Source organism: Medicago sativa, chromosome 1 (assembly GCF_051527215.1).
Source record: "Medicago sativa cultivar Bolivia chromosome 1, Bolivia_mono, whole genome shotgun sequence".
In the NCBI taxonomy this organism is placed as follows: Eukaryota; Viridiplantae; Streptophyta; class Magnoliopsida; order Fabales; family Fabaceae; genus Medicago; species Medicago sativa.
Genome location: NC_140749.1, coordinates 94,827,721 through 94,843,293, shown reverse-complemented (window position 1 = coordinate 94,843,293; position 15,573 = coordinate 94,827,721). Strand labels below are relative to the sequence as shown.

General features: G+C 35.2%; 3 protein-coding genes across 4 annotated transcripts; all 3 read left to right on the top strand.

Moving 5' to 3' along the window:
• Nucleotides 1-7: 7 nt before the first annotated feature.
• Nucleotides 8-2,312, top strand: LOC146959476 (uncharacterized). The gene is made up of 3 exons (XM_085741393.1): nucleotides 8-664; nucleotides 985-2,004; nucleotides 2,101-2,312. The coding sequence occupies exons 1-3, from the start codon at nucleotides 583-585 to the stop codon at nucleotides 2,130-2,132; spliced, it is 1,134 nt and encodes a 377-aa protein (XP_085597519.1). The 5' UTR covers nucleotides 8-582; the 3' UTR covers nucleotides 2,133-2,312.
• Nucleotides 2,313-5,547: 3,235 nt separating this feature from the next.
• LOC146959475 (inositol transporter 1-like) lies at nucleotides 5,548-7,882 on the top strand. The gene is made up of 2 exons (XM_085741391.1): nucleotides 5,548-6,115; nucleotides 6,372-7,882. The coding sequence occupies exons 1-2, from the start codon at nucleotides 5,962-5,964 to the stop codon at nucleotides 7,745-7,747; spliced, it is 1,530 nt and encodes a 509-aa protein (XP_085597517.1). The 5' UTR covers nucleotides 5,548-5,961; the 3' UTR covers nucleotides 7,748-7,882.
• Nucleotides 7,883-8,806: 924 nt separating this feature from the next.
• On the top strand, nucleotides 8,807-11,970 carry LOC146959474 (inositol transporter 1-like). 2 transcript variants are annotated; one of them, XM_085741025.1, is made up of 6 exons: nucleotides 8,807-8,979; nucleotides 9,060-9,130; nucleotides 9,713-10,034; nucleotides 10,343-10,450; nucleotides 10,521-10,706; nucleotides 11,233-11,970. In XM_085741025.1, exons 2-6 carry the CDS (start codon nucleotides 9,093-9,095, stop codon nucleotides 11,893-11,895), a joined length of 1,317 nt encoding a protein of 438 aa, XP_085597151.1. In that variant the 5' UTR covers nucleotides 8,807-8,979; nucleotides 9,060-9,092; the 3' UTR covers nucleotides 11,896-11,970. The 2 variants fall into 2 exon arrangements, with proteins under 2 accessions (XP_085597151.1, XP_085597150.1); XM_085741024.1 differs by having other exon boundaries at nucleotides 9,699-10,034.
• Nucleotides 11,971-15,573: the final 3,603 nt, after the last annotated feature.

Sequence of the window (15,573 nt, the reverse complement as noted above, 5' to 3'; positions counted from 1 at the left end):
AATCCCTCTTTCTCACGCCACAATAAGGGAAGTTCTAGTCTTTCCATGAGGAAAAGGAGAGCAAGCGAACTTTGAGTAGAAAGCAAGCAAAAAAAAGGGGGGGTCTTAAAAAACCAGACTTTCAACTTTTCCAAAGGTTGAAGTAAGCATATATGCCACCATGAAATGAGCTCATGCAAACACAAAAGGATATTTGTTTAAACGGTGCACTAATACCCATAAAATACACATTTATGATTGCACTTTTACCATTCCTTCATACATACAAAACTTCTCCAACCAAAGATAGTAGTGCATCGAAGTTGTCACCCAAAGAATCAATCTTTATCCCGAACAGAACCGCTTGTCTACTCTTCCCCCAAAGAATCAATCTTTATCCCAAACAGGACCACTTGTCTACTCTTCTTCCTTTACTCTTGACGATTCTAGGGGTTACCAAATTGCTTGTGTATTAAACCTCGCATTGTTCTAACTTTAGGTCTTTCAGTGCACTGAAATTAGAGTGCAAAAGTGAAGCAAAACACACAACCGGAAGCCTCGTGTATCTGGTGGCATTGCACCAACAGAAATTGCAAGTGGATCATGGCAACAAGCAAAGAAAGAAGGAGTGCAAGAATGCTTCTTTTCTGCCTGACTTTAGCTACTATTTCTCTCACTCATTGTGGTAAGCCAAGCCCGGTAAATCGGTTCATCCCACATGCATTTTTTCTTATCAATCAATTTTTCTAAATTAAAAAAGGAGAAGAGTTGTACTAACCGTGTTACCCCAACTTTTTAATTTCTAGCTAAAAGTATTATCCATGAATCTATGATCTTGCATAGATAGGTTATATATGGAAGTTGTTTGCATGTCATATTTATATGTCTAATAACTCGTGTGTGTAATAAGTCATAGCCAAGCAACAAAGGGCACCAAAATATAGTTGCAACTGCATTATGTTATTCAGTTCACAACTCAAAAGCCTCTTACTTTCCCCTTTGCAGATGCAAATAGATCAATAAGACTATTGAAAGCCCCTAAACACAGAAGAAATGTAATCAACAAGAACCCAAAGAAGTTGAAAATAATGAAGCATTTTGATTTTGATCCATCTATATATTCATCAAATGCACAACCCTATAGTATTAGCTCTCCATTATCTTTGCCTCCTTATGAATCACTAGCTCCAGGAAAAAGCCCTCCATACTGTGTATACCCACCGCCAAGTAGCAGTACTCCTTCTACCACTATTCCAACACCCACAAGCTCACAACCTACCCAACCATCACCTCCTTACACCTCACCTGATCTTCCAGCCCAAAGCCCACCTCCAGCCCCCACAACCATAACTCCAAGCCCACCAGAAAACTTTCCGACACCAACACCTGAAATTGTTCCAAGCCCACCAGATAACTTTCCAACACCAACACCTGAAATTGTTCCAAGTCCACCCAGTAACTTTCCAACACCAACACCTGAATTTGTTCCAAGCCCACCCAGTAACATACCAGGCTCACCAGAGCCTATACTGAATCCCCCCATCATTTTTCCTGGCCCACCTGGGCCATCGATGAGCCCACCTTATTTTGAGCCCGCTCCACCATACTACGAGCCAACACCACCATTCATACCTTCCCCTACTGGTGGCAGTGGCACTATTCCCAGCCCACCAAGTACTTTTCAATCCCCTAGTGGAGGCACTATCCCAAGCCCAACTGTATATCAGCCACCTGTGGTCTACCCCCCACCAAGTGTGCCGCCGCGGTCCAACACTGCCCCACAGGCCACCTTGTGGTGTGTAGCTAAGGCATCAGTTCCAGATCCAATCATCGAAGAGGCCATGAATTATGCTTGTTGGTCAGGAGCAGACTGCACTTCGATTCAGCCGAATGGGCCTTGCTTTCAGCCCGACAGTGTATTTGCACATGCTTCCTATGCCTTCAATAGTTACTGGCAAAGGACTAAAGCTTCTGGTGGCACTTGCGAGTTTGGAGGGACAGCCGTATTGGTTTCGGTTGACCCTAGTGAGTATCCATTTCCATTTTAATTAAGTAAACTTCTTTGGTTCATTTTATGCCAAAGTAACAAACTCATAATTGCTACCTTTTACTTCTCAACAGGCTACGATGGATGTCACTTCATCTATAACTAACTGATCAAGGGGCTAACAAAGCCACTCTTGGAACCAACCAATGTTTGAAGAGTGAAGACAATCTTTATTTCATAACTCCCTCTTTTTCTTGTGGCAATATGTTATCTCATCGACACAAGCAGATTTTGTATTTTGAAATGTAGTGTAGAATAATAATACAGTTGATTGATTTCTAGCTTATTATTGCCTTTATCTAGCTAAATTAACTCCTTTATAGTACCCAAGGAGGAAACGGAAAAGAGAAGTCACAAATATTCAATTAATCTCCTCTCCTATAGCTGATACATCTAATATGCCACTTTAAAAAATTTACGATGATAAATGCAGAAATTAAAAACCAGCGTGATGCAGTAATGCAAGCACCAATATACGAGCTCCTGTCAAGAACATGGGCATTTTACTACTTTGTGTGGCAAGTGAGAATTTGTTTGGTTATATGCTGACATTTTTATGTACCTTTTGTCATTTTTTGTTTGAAAATGCCCGTTGTTGCGGAAAATGATTGGTTCTTATCAGATATCACTTATGCCTTGTGTGATTTCCGACAAGGACCGAATTACACACAGTTTCTCCCTTTAATAATATAACGCATATTGTTTGGCATCACTTATGCCTTGTGTGATTTCCGACAAGGACCGAATTACACACAGTTTCTCCCTTTAATAATATAACGCATATTGTTTGGCGTATTTCATGACGAGGTTTGTTCATACCAAATAGCAGTATTGTTTTTGTTTAGCTGCTATGAAGCAGGAAAAGGAACTGTGTTAAAATGTAAATTTAGGTTGTTTCTTTATATAAATAGATTTATTTATAACTGTACTATTACTAAACACAAATTGATAAATCTCAGAGTTATTTAACACAAAGTTAGGTTGTTTCTTCATATAAATATATTTGGTGTATATAAACAAATTTATTTATAACTGTATACTAAACACAAAGTTCCAAGACTTACAAGAAAAATATTAAAGACTTGGAGCATGGACGGACCGCTCTCCGCCTCTGGCTCACCACAGTGAGCATAGAAGAAGCTTCACATATATAGTGAATGATCCACTTCTTCAAACGTCAATCCTTTAGTCTCTGGCATACAGAATATCACAAAACCAACAGCAATGACAGAAACAGCCAGCAGAACCATGAAACTCTGACCAAGCCCAATAGCATCAACAATAGAAAGGAAGCTGGTAGACATAATAATGACACTGCACATTCCACCACACATACCTCTATACTCTTGAGGATAAATCTCAGAGTTAACAGTCCAAGGTACAGGACCCAATCACACCAGATAAACTACCAAGAGCAAGCTTTTTCCTACCCAAGTGGTCAATAAGGGAAAGAAAAAGAGCCGCTTCATTTGATTTGAATCCAGCCATCTGGATAATCTTAGGGCTATAATACATGACAATGCTAATACCAGCAAATTAATTTCTGGAAAGCCTGAAGTCCAGCACCACAAATGAATGCCAATCTGATTTCCTTAAACTTGAAAACATAGCTGTATTTAACTTTAACCACACTCATGTGTTCTTTCTCCAAAGTATCTTCTAAAATTTGAATAATCTCGTCTTCCAAACGAGGCGACGGGTAAATCTTCGAAAGCACACAAGTTGCTTCTTGTTTCTTATTTCTTATTCTTCATGTAAAGCCATCTTGGTGATTTAGGGAGAAAAGGCATGAGAATAAGCTGAACAACAGCAGGTGTGGCAGCAAGACCAAGCATCCATCGCCATGTACCAGGAACTCTTTAGGCATATCATTAATTTATGGCTTAATGGTGTGTTTCGCCCCTGCAAATAGGCGGCGTTTAAAAATTGGTCCCTGTAATCGCTAATCCTGGCATTTTACCCCTGCAATTGTTAATCATTTAAAATTTGGTCCTTTGACCAACTTAATCACTACCACGTCACCAGATTAGCAAAAATGACATGGGAAATGACGAAATTACCCCTGGCTTATTTTTTTTGTTTTTTTTTTCCTTAAAAAAAAAAATTCAGTTTTTTCCCGAATTTTTTTTACGATTTTTTCCCGAAAATTTTTCAGTTTTAATTTTAACAATTTTTTTTCGAAATTTTTTTTGACTTTTAATTATTTTTTCAGATTTTTTTAATTTAAAAAAGAATTTTCAAAATTTTGAAAAAAAAAATTTTTTGAAGGAAAAAAAAAATTAGCCCAAGGGTATTTTGGTCAATTCCCATGCCATTTTTGTCAATCTGGTGACGTGGCAGTGATTAAGTTGGTCAAAGGACCAAATTTTAAATGATTAACAATTGCAGGGGTAAAATGCCAGGATTAGCGATTACAGGGACCAATTTTTAAACGCCGCCTATTTGCAGGGACTAAAGACATCATTAAGCCTTAATTTATATTATATATGAAATTACCAAAACGGTTTATAATTTAGGATGAAAGAGTAAATTACCAAAATTCATGTAATCTCTTTAGGCGTATAAAACAAATACAAATACTATACTTGCTATATTTCTGCATATTGGCTTGCTTGAAAAAGTTATACATACATAAATTCTAAAGCTTCTGTTCACAAAAATAAAATAAAATAAATTCTAAAGCTTAATCCTTCCGTTATTTAAAAAAAAAAAAAAGTTTCCTTGCGTTTAATTTTGGGCTAAATATGTTTTTAGTCCCTATAAATATATCAACTTTTCGTTTTAGTCCCTTTAAAATTTTCCTTCAACTTTTAGTCCCTATAAAATTTTCAATCTTCACTTTTGGTCCCTCCTTTAAAGTAAACTCATATGTAGAATTTATATTTTTGAATAAAATTTTGCAGAAAAATTCATAATATTATAATAATATCTCCCAAAAAAATTAGAATTTTTTAACAAAACATGATTTTAATATGAATTTTTATATTTTTTATGGTTAAAAATTCATATTAAATTTATGTTATGTTAAAAAATTCTATTTTTTATTTTGGAAGATTTTTATAATATTCTACACATTTATGCACAATTTCATAAAAAAATACAAAAATTAACTTAAAAATAGGGACCAAAAGTAGTGATTGATAATTTTATAGGAACTAAAAGTTGAAGGAAAATTTTAGAGGGACTAAAATGAAAAGTTGATATATTTATAGGGACCAAAAACATATTTAACCCTTTAATTTATTTATTTTTTGACAAACATTTTTAAATTATTGAAACGCAAAACTCCCTGTCTCCTTGGGTTTAAATCCTCTCAGAAGAGGAAGAAAAAAAAAAGTTCCTTGCGTTTAAATCCTCATTACTTACAAGCAAAATGAAACGTGTTTGATTTAAATTTGGATTACGCGAGGAGATATGTTGTTGGAAAAGACAATAAAAAAATAGAAAAAGAAGGCACGTGTGACGTTTGTATTGGTCCGGATGGGACAGGCAATAAAATCGTAGTATCTTGGTCTCTTCTTGTGTCTGAGTGCAGTGCATATGCAGAACGAGTTCGATCGCGGACGGACGGTGCCTCCTGTTTCTAAGGATATATTCTAATTGTTTGTTTGTGACTTTTTCATACAAATTTCTTTTTATTCCCAAATTCTTGCATTGCATTCTTGTTCTGTTCTTTATCGCGTTTGGAAAATAATAATAACGACTTTGGATGTTCGTTATTAATGCTAATAACCATCTTCCAAATTAATCCTAATCCTAATCCTAACTAGTAAGCAGAAAAGGAAAGAAAAATAATAGGATCTTCAAAATTAAATTTCCCATTCCTCATTCTCATCTGAATCTCATCATTCAGTATCAGAATTTGCCATATCTTATAGGTGTGGCTAGCAATTAGCATTTGCGACTATCGATTTATTTAGATCATATAAATTGAGATGACCAATACTACTATGGTACAATCTACCCCAGGTAGCTCAGGGTATTTGGATTTGTACCCTGAACGCAAAATGTCTTTTTTTAAGAATCCTTATATTCTCGGTCTCGCTGCTGTCGCTGGTATTGGTGGCTTGCTTTTTGGCTACGACACAGGTACGGTCCTACTATTTTATTTCCAAGACTCGCACAAATTAACTTCATACATGACATCATGTTCTATGTTTGATCCATCCATCTACTGAAATACTACTACTAATTAAGATCTTGTTGTCTTGTTGTATCATATGTTAACTAACGTGGTTATATATAATTATTAACAGTGAATGACACAGTACTGGTCTACTGGAAGACCAATAGTTTGATGTGAAAATAATTAAATAAAAATTGGCACTTGGATGCATGCATGCAGGTGTGATATCAGGAGCTCTTCTATACATAAAAGATGATTTTGAATCGGTTAGAGAAAGTAACATTCTGCAGGAAACAATAGTCAGCATGGCAATAGCTGGTGCAATAGTTGGAGCAGCAACAGGTGGTTGGATTAATGATGCTTACGGACGAAAGAAGGCAACTCTGATCGCAGATGTCATCTTCATTATTGGAGCAATTGGTATGGCTGCCGCACCTGATCCTTACATTCTCATAATCGGACGCCTTCTTGTTGGTTTAGGTGTCGGCATTGCCTCTGTCACCGCTCCCGTCTACATTGCCGAAGCATCACCTTCCGAAATCAGAGGTTCATTAGTCAGTACTAATTCCCTCATGATCACCAGTGGACAACTCCTTTCCTACATAGTTAACCTCGCCTTTACGCGTGTCCCTGGTACTTGGCGTTGGATGTTGGGTGTTTCAGCTGTCCCTGCACTTGTTCAATTCATTCTCATGCTTTTCCTCCCTGAATCACCTAGATGGCTTTTTATGAAGAATAGAAAGAATGAAGCTGTTGATGTCATTTCCAACATCTATGACTTGGCTCGTCTTGAAGACGAAGTTGATTTTCTAACAGCTGAGGCAGAACAAGACAGACAGAAAAATATGAATGTCAAATTTGGAGATGTTTTTAAATCTAAAGAAATCAGACTAGCATTCATGGTTGGAGCAGGATTGATGGTGTTCCAACAGTTTACTGGCATTAACACAGTGATGTACTACAGTCCAACCATTGTTCAAATGGCTGGATTTCAATCTAATGAGTTGGCTCTTCAAATCTCACTCTTCGTTGCAGCAATGAATGCTGTCGGAACTGTTCTTGGTATTTACCTCATTGATCATGCAGGGAGGAAGATATTAGCTCTTTGTAGCTTAGGAGGAGTGTTTACATCTTTGGTTCTCTTGTCTGTGGCATTCTCAAATCAATCCTCAGCAGCAGCAGCATCAGCATCAAATACTACTGGATGGCTTGCAGTTTTGGGTTTGATATTGTATATTGCTTTTTTCTCCCCCGGGATGGGACCAGTGCCTTGGGCAATGAACTCAGAGATATATCCTAAAGAATATAGAGGAATTTGTGGTGGTATGTCAGCTACTGTGTGTTGGGTTTCCAATCTCATTGTGTCTCAGACATTTCTTTCCATTGCTGAAGCTTTAGGGACTGGTCCTACTTTCTTGATTCTTGCTGTCATAACCGTGCTTGCCTTTTTGTTTGTGCTTCTTTATGTTCCGGAGACTAAAGGATTGACCTTTGAAGAGGTTGAACTAATATGGAAAGAGAGAGCTTGGGGCAGCACCAACATTAACAACAACTCTGACTCGCGAAACCTTCTTGGGACGGACATTGATCAATAATCTAGATAGCTAAATTCTTTACTGTCCTATCAAAATAACACAAAGTACATGAGAAAATTTGTAAGGAATTTTTGTAGTTTTGAGCATTGGGGATGCTGAGGAAGAACATGCTGGATTTGGCCTTTTGTTTCTTTATGTGTTGTTATATTGGTAAAATTATTTTGAAGCAATGCAAATTAGATTACTAAAACTGAGTAAATGTCAACAATAATAAGATAGAAAACTTAGATCAAAACTAGAAAATTTATTTATTCATATTTACAGTAGTGTCAATCTTACACATGACATTTTCAATCAAAATTCTCTAAATTTTAGTATTCCAAACTTTACTAGCAACTTTGTAATTCACTAGTGGGAAGGTATCGTATTCTTTATTGTTGACTTATTGGAACATGAAAGGAACCATAGGAAAGGTATCACTGTGACGTTGACAATAACTGAGTAAGGTACGTGTAAAAGCACTATGATGTGAATTGTTAGAGTCATGATTCCATACTATAGTAAGGCATATTATCCTCGGTCCACGTCGACAGAAAATTTGAATGTATGCAGTTGGTCTTAATGAGATTAAAAAATGGACAAGCAAGAAAAACAGTAGTTAGAATGTCTTGATCATGTTGTATGTACCACAAGAATTAGAAAAATGAGAAGAAAACCAAGTTTCACATTCCTTCACATTAATATAAAAAATATTGTTTGAATTAATTAATGTTGTTGTTGTTGTTACGAAAGAAATTGTAAATAAATAAAAGGATAATTTGATAAAATTATTAGTATATATTTTATTATATATATATATATATATATATATATATATATATATATATATATAAACAAATTGAATAAAATTGATGAATATTTTAAGTTAATATTAATATAGAATAGTAATTATTTTGGAATGAATATTGTGGTGTGAATGATAGACAAAAGTGTTGGTTGATAAATGGAATGAGATGGCGATGCGGTTATCTGGAGCTGAGTCAGCTGATAGTGATGCGGATAACGATAAGCACGTTGTCTTTGACTGACATTGGGACTTAACACAACACAACACATTTAGTTCTGTTCTGTTTTGTTTTGTTTTGTTTTTACAATGACGATACCATTACCAGGAAGCTCTGGGTATTTGGATATACACCCTGAAAGGAAAGTCTCTGTGTTTAAGAATCCTTACATTTTGGGTCTCACTTCTGTAGCTAGCATTGCTGGATTGCTCTTTGGCTACGACACTGGTACGTACGTACGTACGTACGTTTCTTTCTATTATTATATTATATATATTCTCACTTCTGTAGCTTTGATTCTTGTTCAGGTGTTATATCAGGTGCTCTCCTCTATATTAAAGATGACTTTCAGGCCGTCAGATACAGTCATTTTCTTCAGGTAGATAGATTACATATCTTGCTTGCTCTTACAAATTACTACAATACAATCATTGTTGAATGAATGTAAATGAATTGATTTGGGAATGGAATTAGATGCGCTATCCCCCCTCGCTTACTGTTTTCCAAAATGTTTGCTAAGATCATATTTCAATATTTTCTGCAAAACAAACAAACATACTTAGCAATCTCTTCAATGCCTGTCATTTGTCTCTACTTGTATCACATTCACAAAAATGTCCTTCTTCAATATTTTTATACTAGTAATTTATATCTTTTCTATCTTCTTTTACTTTTTACCATAAACTCTAAAATATCCTCAGATTATTTTTAGCTGCCGTTAACATTTCCATCCTGTATCCGTCCGTCACTCGGTTCATTCAAATTGAATGCATAGTAATTATCTATTCAACACAACCTAAAATGGAATTTAGGAAGGGAGCTCCCTCCCTCACATGGGCAAAGAGCGTTGAAGTTGATAGAAATCACAAGTTTCAGCTCTGAACCAAACTCTGGGAGGATAATTTGTATTTCTCACTATATCTTCTAATTATTAATTAATTTTTCAGGAAACAATTGTCAGCATGGCAGTGGCTGGTGCAATTGTTGGAGCTGCAGTAGGTGGTTGGATTAATGATCGTTATGGAAGAAAGAAGGCAACCATCATTGCAGATTTTATCTTTATTCTGGGAGCAATTGTCATGGCTGCTGCACCAGATCCTTATATTCTCATATTTGGCCGTGTTTTGGTTGGTTTGGGTGTGGGTATAGCTTCAGTTACTGCTCCTGTGTATATTGCAGAATTGTCACCATCAGAAATAAGGGGAGGACTTGTAGCCACAAACGTCCTTATGATAACTGGTGGACAGTTTATTTCTTATCTAGTTAATCTTTCTTTTACCCAGGTTAATTTTCCACGCATGTCTCTTTCATCGATTTTCATTAAAATATCTTTGACATTGTATCCCATTTAATTGGTTCCTGCACACTAAATCCCTCTTCTTATTAGAAGTACTAAAGTCAATTTCTCCCTTGTCGATTTGATTTTTCCTTGTTACTCTTTCTTCTTTACATGATTATTGTTTCTTTTTGACTTGTTCCAATTTATATAAAGAGGAACAAAAACGGAAAAGCAGAGTTCTGTATGAGGGGAAATACTTAAGCTCGAAATGTTATATTCCAGTTTTAAAACAATTTATTCTTAATCAAGCAGGTCCCCGGGACATGGCGATGGATGCTGGGAGTTTCGGGTGTGCCAGCAGTAATTCAGTTTTTTCTCATGCTCTTCCTGCCTGAATCGCCCAGATGGCTCTACATAAATGTAAAATAATTTTTATATGCTTACATTCAAAAATAAATTCTTTAATATAATGATTTTCCTTGATACGCAGAATAGGGAAAATGAAGCCATTATTGTGCTTGGTAAGATATATGACTTTGATCGGTTAGAGGATGAAGTTGCTTTACTTACAGCTCAGTCAGAGCAAGACCGCCAAAAAAGGGCTGATGTCAGATACGGGCATGTTTTTAAATCAAAAGAGATCAGACTTGCATTCCTTGCCGGAGCTGGACTACAGGTAAAAGTTAATTCAGAGATACTATTGTTGCAAAATATAACTTTCCTTGTACTGAAATTAGTTAGGCTTAGGCGGCATAAACCTTTTTCTACACATTTGATTCAATGAATTTTTAAGAGATTTAAAGAGTAAGAGTCTGATCTCTCTTTTGATTACACTAGTGATCTTTAACTTCTGAACGATAGTTTTTGCAATTTTTCTGATAACAATGTTTGTAAATGTACACATATTCTATGTTATGACCTTAAAGGTCCTTAACTAATAATAATTTTTTAAAAAAAGAACCATAGAAACTAGTGATTATGATGAAGCAACATCTTCAGCCTCATTGCAAGAATTGTGTCGCGACATGAGATGATCATCATCTTATTTGTTCAGTTTCACATTATTTCCTAGTTGCTGAATGCAATATATACGTGATCAGCCATGCTTAGATTCTGGTAGCATATCGGTGTATTCAGTTTTGAACTTTTTAAAAGTATCCGAGTTAGTTACTTATAGGATCCCATATTTAATGGTTGTGCAGGCTTTTCAGCAATTTACAGGTATAAACACAGTGATGTACTACAGTCCAACAATTGTCCAAATGGCTGGCTTTCACTCTAATGAGTTGGCTCTTCAACTCTCTCTCATAGTTGCTGGCTTGAATGCTGCCGGAACAGTTCTTGGTATTTACCTTATTGACCATGCAGGACGGAAAAAATTAGCCCTATATAGCTTAGGAGGAGTAATAGCATCGCTAATAATCTTATCCGTCTCATTTTTTAACCAATCATCTACCACTACTACAAATCAAAATGATTTGTATGGATGGCTTGCAGTTGTTGGTTTGGCCCTATATATTGCATTTTTCTCGCCAGGGATGGGGCCTGTGCCGTGGGCAGTAAACTCTGAAGTATATCCGCAGGAGTACCGAGGAATGTGTGGAGGCATGTCAGCTACTGTGAATTGGATTTCAAATTTGATTGTGGCTCAGTCATTTCTTTCCATTGCAGAAGCTGCAGGGACTGGTCCTACATTCTTGCTTCTTGCTATTATAGCCGTTATAGCGTTTTTGTTTGTGGTTTTTTTGGTTCCAGAAACTAAAGGGTTGACATTTGATGAAGTGGAGTTGTTGTGGAGGGAGAGAGCTTGGGGTAAGAATCCTCATACTAAAACCCTTCTTGAACGTGGAAATCAGTCCTACTAGCTAGTATTAGGAATTTGTTGTTGTTATTCTATGAATGAATTTTGATTTATGAGAGGCAAAGTGATTTTTTGGCCACTGATTGCTTTCAATTGCACGTCTTCAAATCTTCAAGCGGGCCCAGTTCAAATTCCACATGAATTAATAACAATTTTTCTCTTTCCCAACTTTGTTAATTTTAAAAATTGCATGCTTTCAAAATCTTTGACAGATAATAGTATGAACGAACATGAACGTACCTTTTTGTATCCGTTTATATTAAATAACGTGACTACATTACAATGAGTTTCATCAATTTGAAGAGCATTCTTACCATACGTTGTCATCTAAAATGTTTTATATTTGAGGGTCACGCTAACGAGGGCGGTGTTTAAGGATTCTATTAAAAGAAATTATTTTATCTTAAGAATACAAGTTATAATTTTGTCAAATTGTTAGCATTCTCCTATTGGCACACTTAAAACACATTTATCATCTCGGATGTAAAAAAAAAAAAACCACTCACCTTCCCTCTTTATTAAAGATATTAGATGTGTTAACTTGAATAACAAAAATTCTTTAGTCCACCGTCTCTTTTTTTTGTGTGGTGGTTAGGGTTCAAACCCCAAAACTTACATATATTATGCATTGTCCATACTAACTGAGCTAAGTTGACGATGACGTAGTTGTTAGAAATGATTAATGTGTTACCAATTAAACAAATTAAATGACTTATCTGCATTTTGTTTTTAATAAAGGACCAATATAAACCATAAAATAAAGATAAAGACAAAAAAAAGTGTTTTTGTGTTACATTTTTTTTTTGTTGCATGTCAAAAAGGTGTTTTAGCCCATATTTAAACTTCCACTTTTATTTTTCTTTTCCCATTATGATAATACTTTTGAAGATGATGTTTTTTTTTTTTTACAAACTTTTGAAGATGATGTTAGTGGTCCATTTGAATATCAATATTGTTTTTTCTTTTTTAAGGGAATGTCAATATTGTTGGATTGTTAATGTACCACACCGATAGAACTTCGCTTCTAATTTTGTTTTAAAAACATCATTTGTCTTCAAATAAGAAAAATGCTAAACAATGTTCTTAAGACATTGTTTAATTATTCAAAAGTAGTAATTTTAATATTGAAAATTGTGTAGTTATGACGTTTGCATGTGTTTGATTTATATTTTTAAGACATTTTTTGTGTGGATTCCTTAAACAATGCCCTTGAAACACTTGTTAGCAAGACATTTTAAATAATACCAATATCTCTAATTTTATTAGTAAGGCTGCTATCGAAACTAATACCTCATCTTAAACCATCTTTTTGTTGTTACATCAACTCACGTCGGAATTTGCACATTGTATGGCAGCCCTTTTTGGAACATTTAGAAACACCACAACTTCGAATCATGGCAAGACCAATGGCGAAGTTAGAAAAAAAAAAGTTTGGGTGGGCCACTAAAATAAATTACACACACATAATTCATGTTTTAATAAACATAAAGTTGGCCATAAAAAAATTACATACCTTCAAAATTCAAAATAATTATCTATGACATTTTGAATGACTTGAAAGTGCGATAATAACGTCTATTGAAATGAAGAAAAGGGTTGACCACATGGTAATTTTATTTAAAAGTAAATAACTTTTTTTTAGTATTTTTCCTATAAAAAAGTATTATTTTTTGCTTGGGCCCCGCCCGAGCCCTAGTGTGGCTCCACCACTAGGTAAGACCTGACAGAACTCTACGCAAGTGGTAGAGAGCATATCATTTGATGGAGGATTGGACGCCAGCTAGTGCTACAACATGTGCTCGTTGGAACGAAACTCACGCCAACTTGATTCCGAATTCGTAGCACACAACAACTGTTAGAGAGTAGCCTTCCACTTATGGGTCAACATGTCAGAACCTTCGCGCGACAACAATCGAGTTAGCTCAAGTTTGTTGGCAACGCCCATAACGTGGTCACCGCAAATGCAATGCATATCCCCTTTTTCTAGTGAGTTAAACAAAACATGAATTGGTGTGTTCTTACGAGATGAGGAAGGTGCTTTTGTTTTGGCTAAAACTATGTGTTTCAATCCTTTGTGCACCGTGGATGTGGGTGAAGCACTAAACTTGCTTACATACTTTTCAATGGGTTAGCGATATGCAATTTGATAATGTTGATTTCATGCTTGATTCAAAAACTACAACAAACATTGTTCACAAGAACCGGGTCGATGCTATGGAATTTGGTCATGTTATAACAACTTGCAAAAATACTTTTGCCTCTCAATTTACAAACTATCGGGTTGAATTTAATAAGAGACAAACACATGATATCGCTCATGCTTTAGCATGAGTAACCACATTGTGAACTGGATTCATTGCTTATTTTGATGTAGCACCTTGTATTAATACTCTTATATTATTTTTTATTTTTTTTTGGTTAAATAGTCCAGTGGGTAGATCACACACTTTTTAAAGTGTGGAGAAGTGGGGAATCTGGGTTCGAACCCCAGCCCCTGTAAATATTGTACCTAGTAGCTACACCAACTGAGTTTCACTTATAATGAAATGTATAATACATTTTCTTAAAAAAATATTGATACATAATTTAGGCTTGATTTATTATCCATCATCAATATATTTTTCTTGAGAGGATCATTCAAAAATTAACGGAAATGTTTTATAGTGCGATAGTTTATTTTTTTTTTAATTGTATAGTGCGATAGTTGGTATTCGTGGAATATGCAAATGACATGGCTGCTAAGTTAAAATCAAAAAAATGTGGTTAACTTTAACTGATCCATTCGTTTATTAAAAATTTCAACAAGTTGAATTCTTTACATTATCAATAACTCGTTCAGTTGATAGAAATATCACATATTATATATATGGGTTTAACCGATGTTCCTGAGGCACTAGTTAAGCAGTTAAAAGTAGAACGAAAAAACTAAGTTAACATTAAAAGCAACACTTTTTCAAGTTTCAAAAAGTAAAAAACACAATTATTTAAAAAAAAATCCTTTTATAATTCCTTAACTAGTACTTCGGAGACAGTGATTAACATTTTCCTATACATATGGAAAATGTTAACGAGTGCCCCGGGCACTGGTTAAGGAAGCCAAAATAAGAAAGTCAAAGTCAAAAAAGACACTTTTTAATCTTTTAATGCATTGATTACACACTGTGAAGCCCAGATACGAGATACGATACGGATACGATACTGCACCGATACGCCGATACGGAAAAATTTCAAAAATCAAGATACGATACGGCTGGGATACGTTAGTAAAAAAATTTATATAATTAAATGTACAATATAATTATAACCATTTTTTTAATATGCAAATATATTAACAAACACAAGAAACCAGGCTCGTAGCACATTAACATAAATATAAATAATATTGACGATTAAGAGAGTGGTCATTAGTCAATTACATATGCAATATATACCAAAAAGAGCATCATTAGTGTTATACATCAATGCTACACTATATCCAAAAGGAACATTGTTAGTGCTATACTATATCGATCCAAAAAAGAAGCACTATATCCAAAAAAGAACCCATCGGTGCTAAGAGTTAACACTAACATGTAACTAACTTTTACATCTCCTCTCCTCCATTCCCATCATCAAGATACAAATCAGCTTCCAAATCCGGTTCATCCAAAGACAACTCTGTAACTTAATTCCAACATCATCA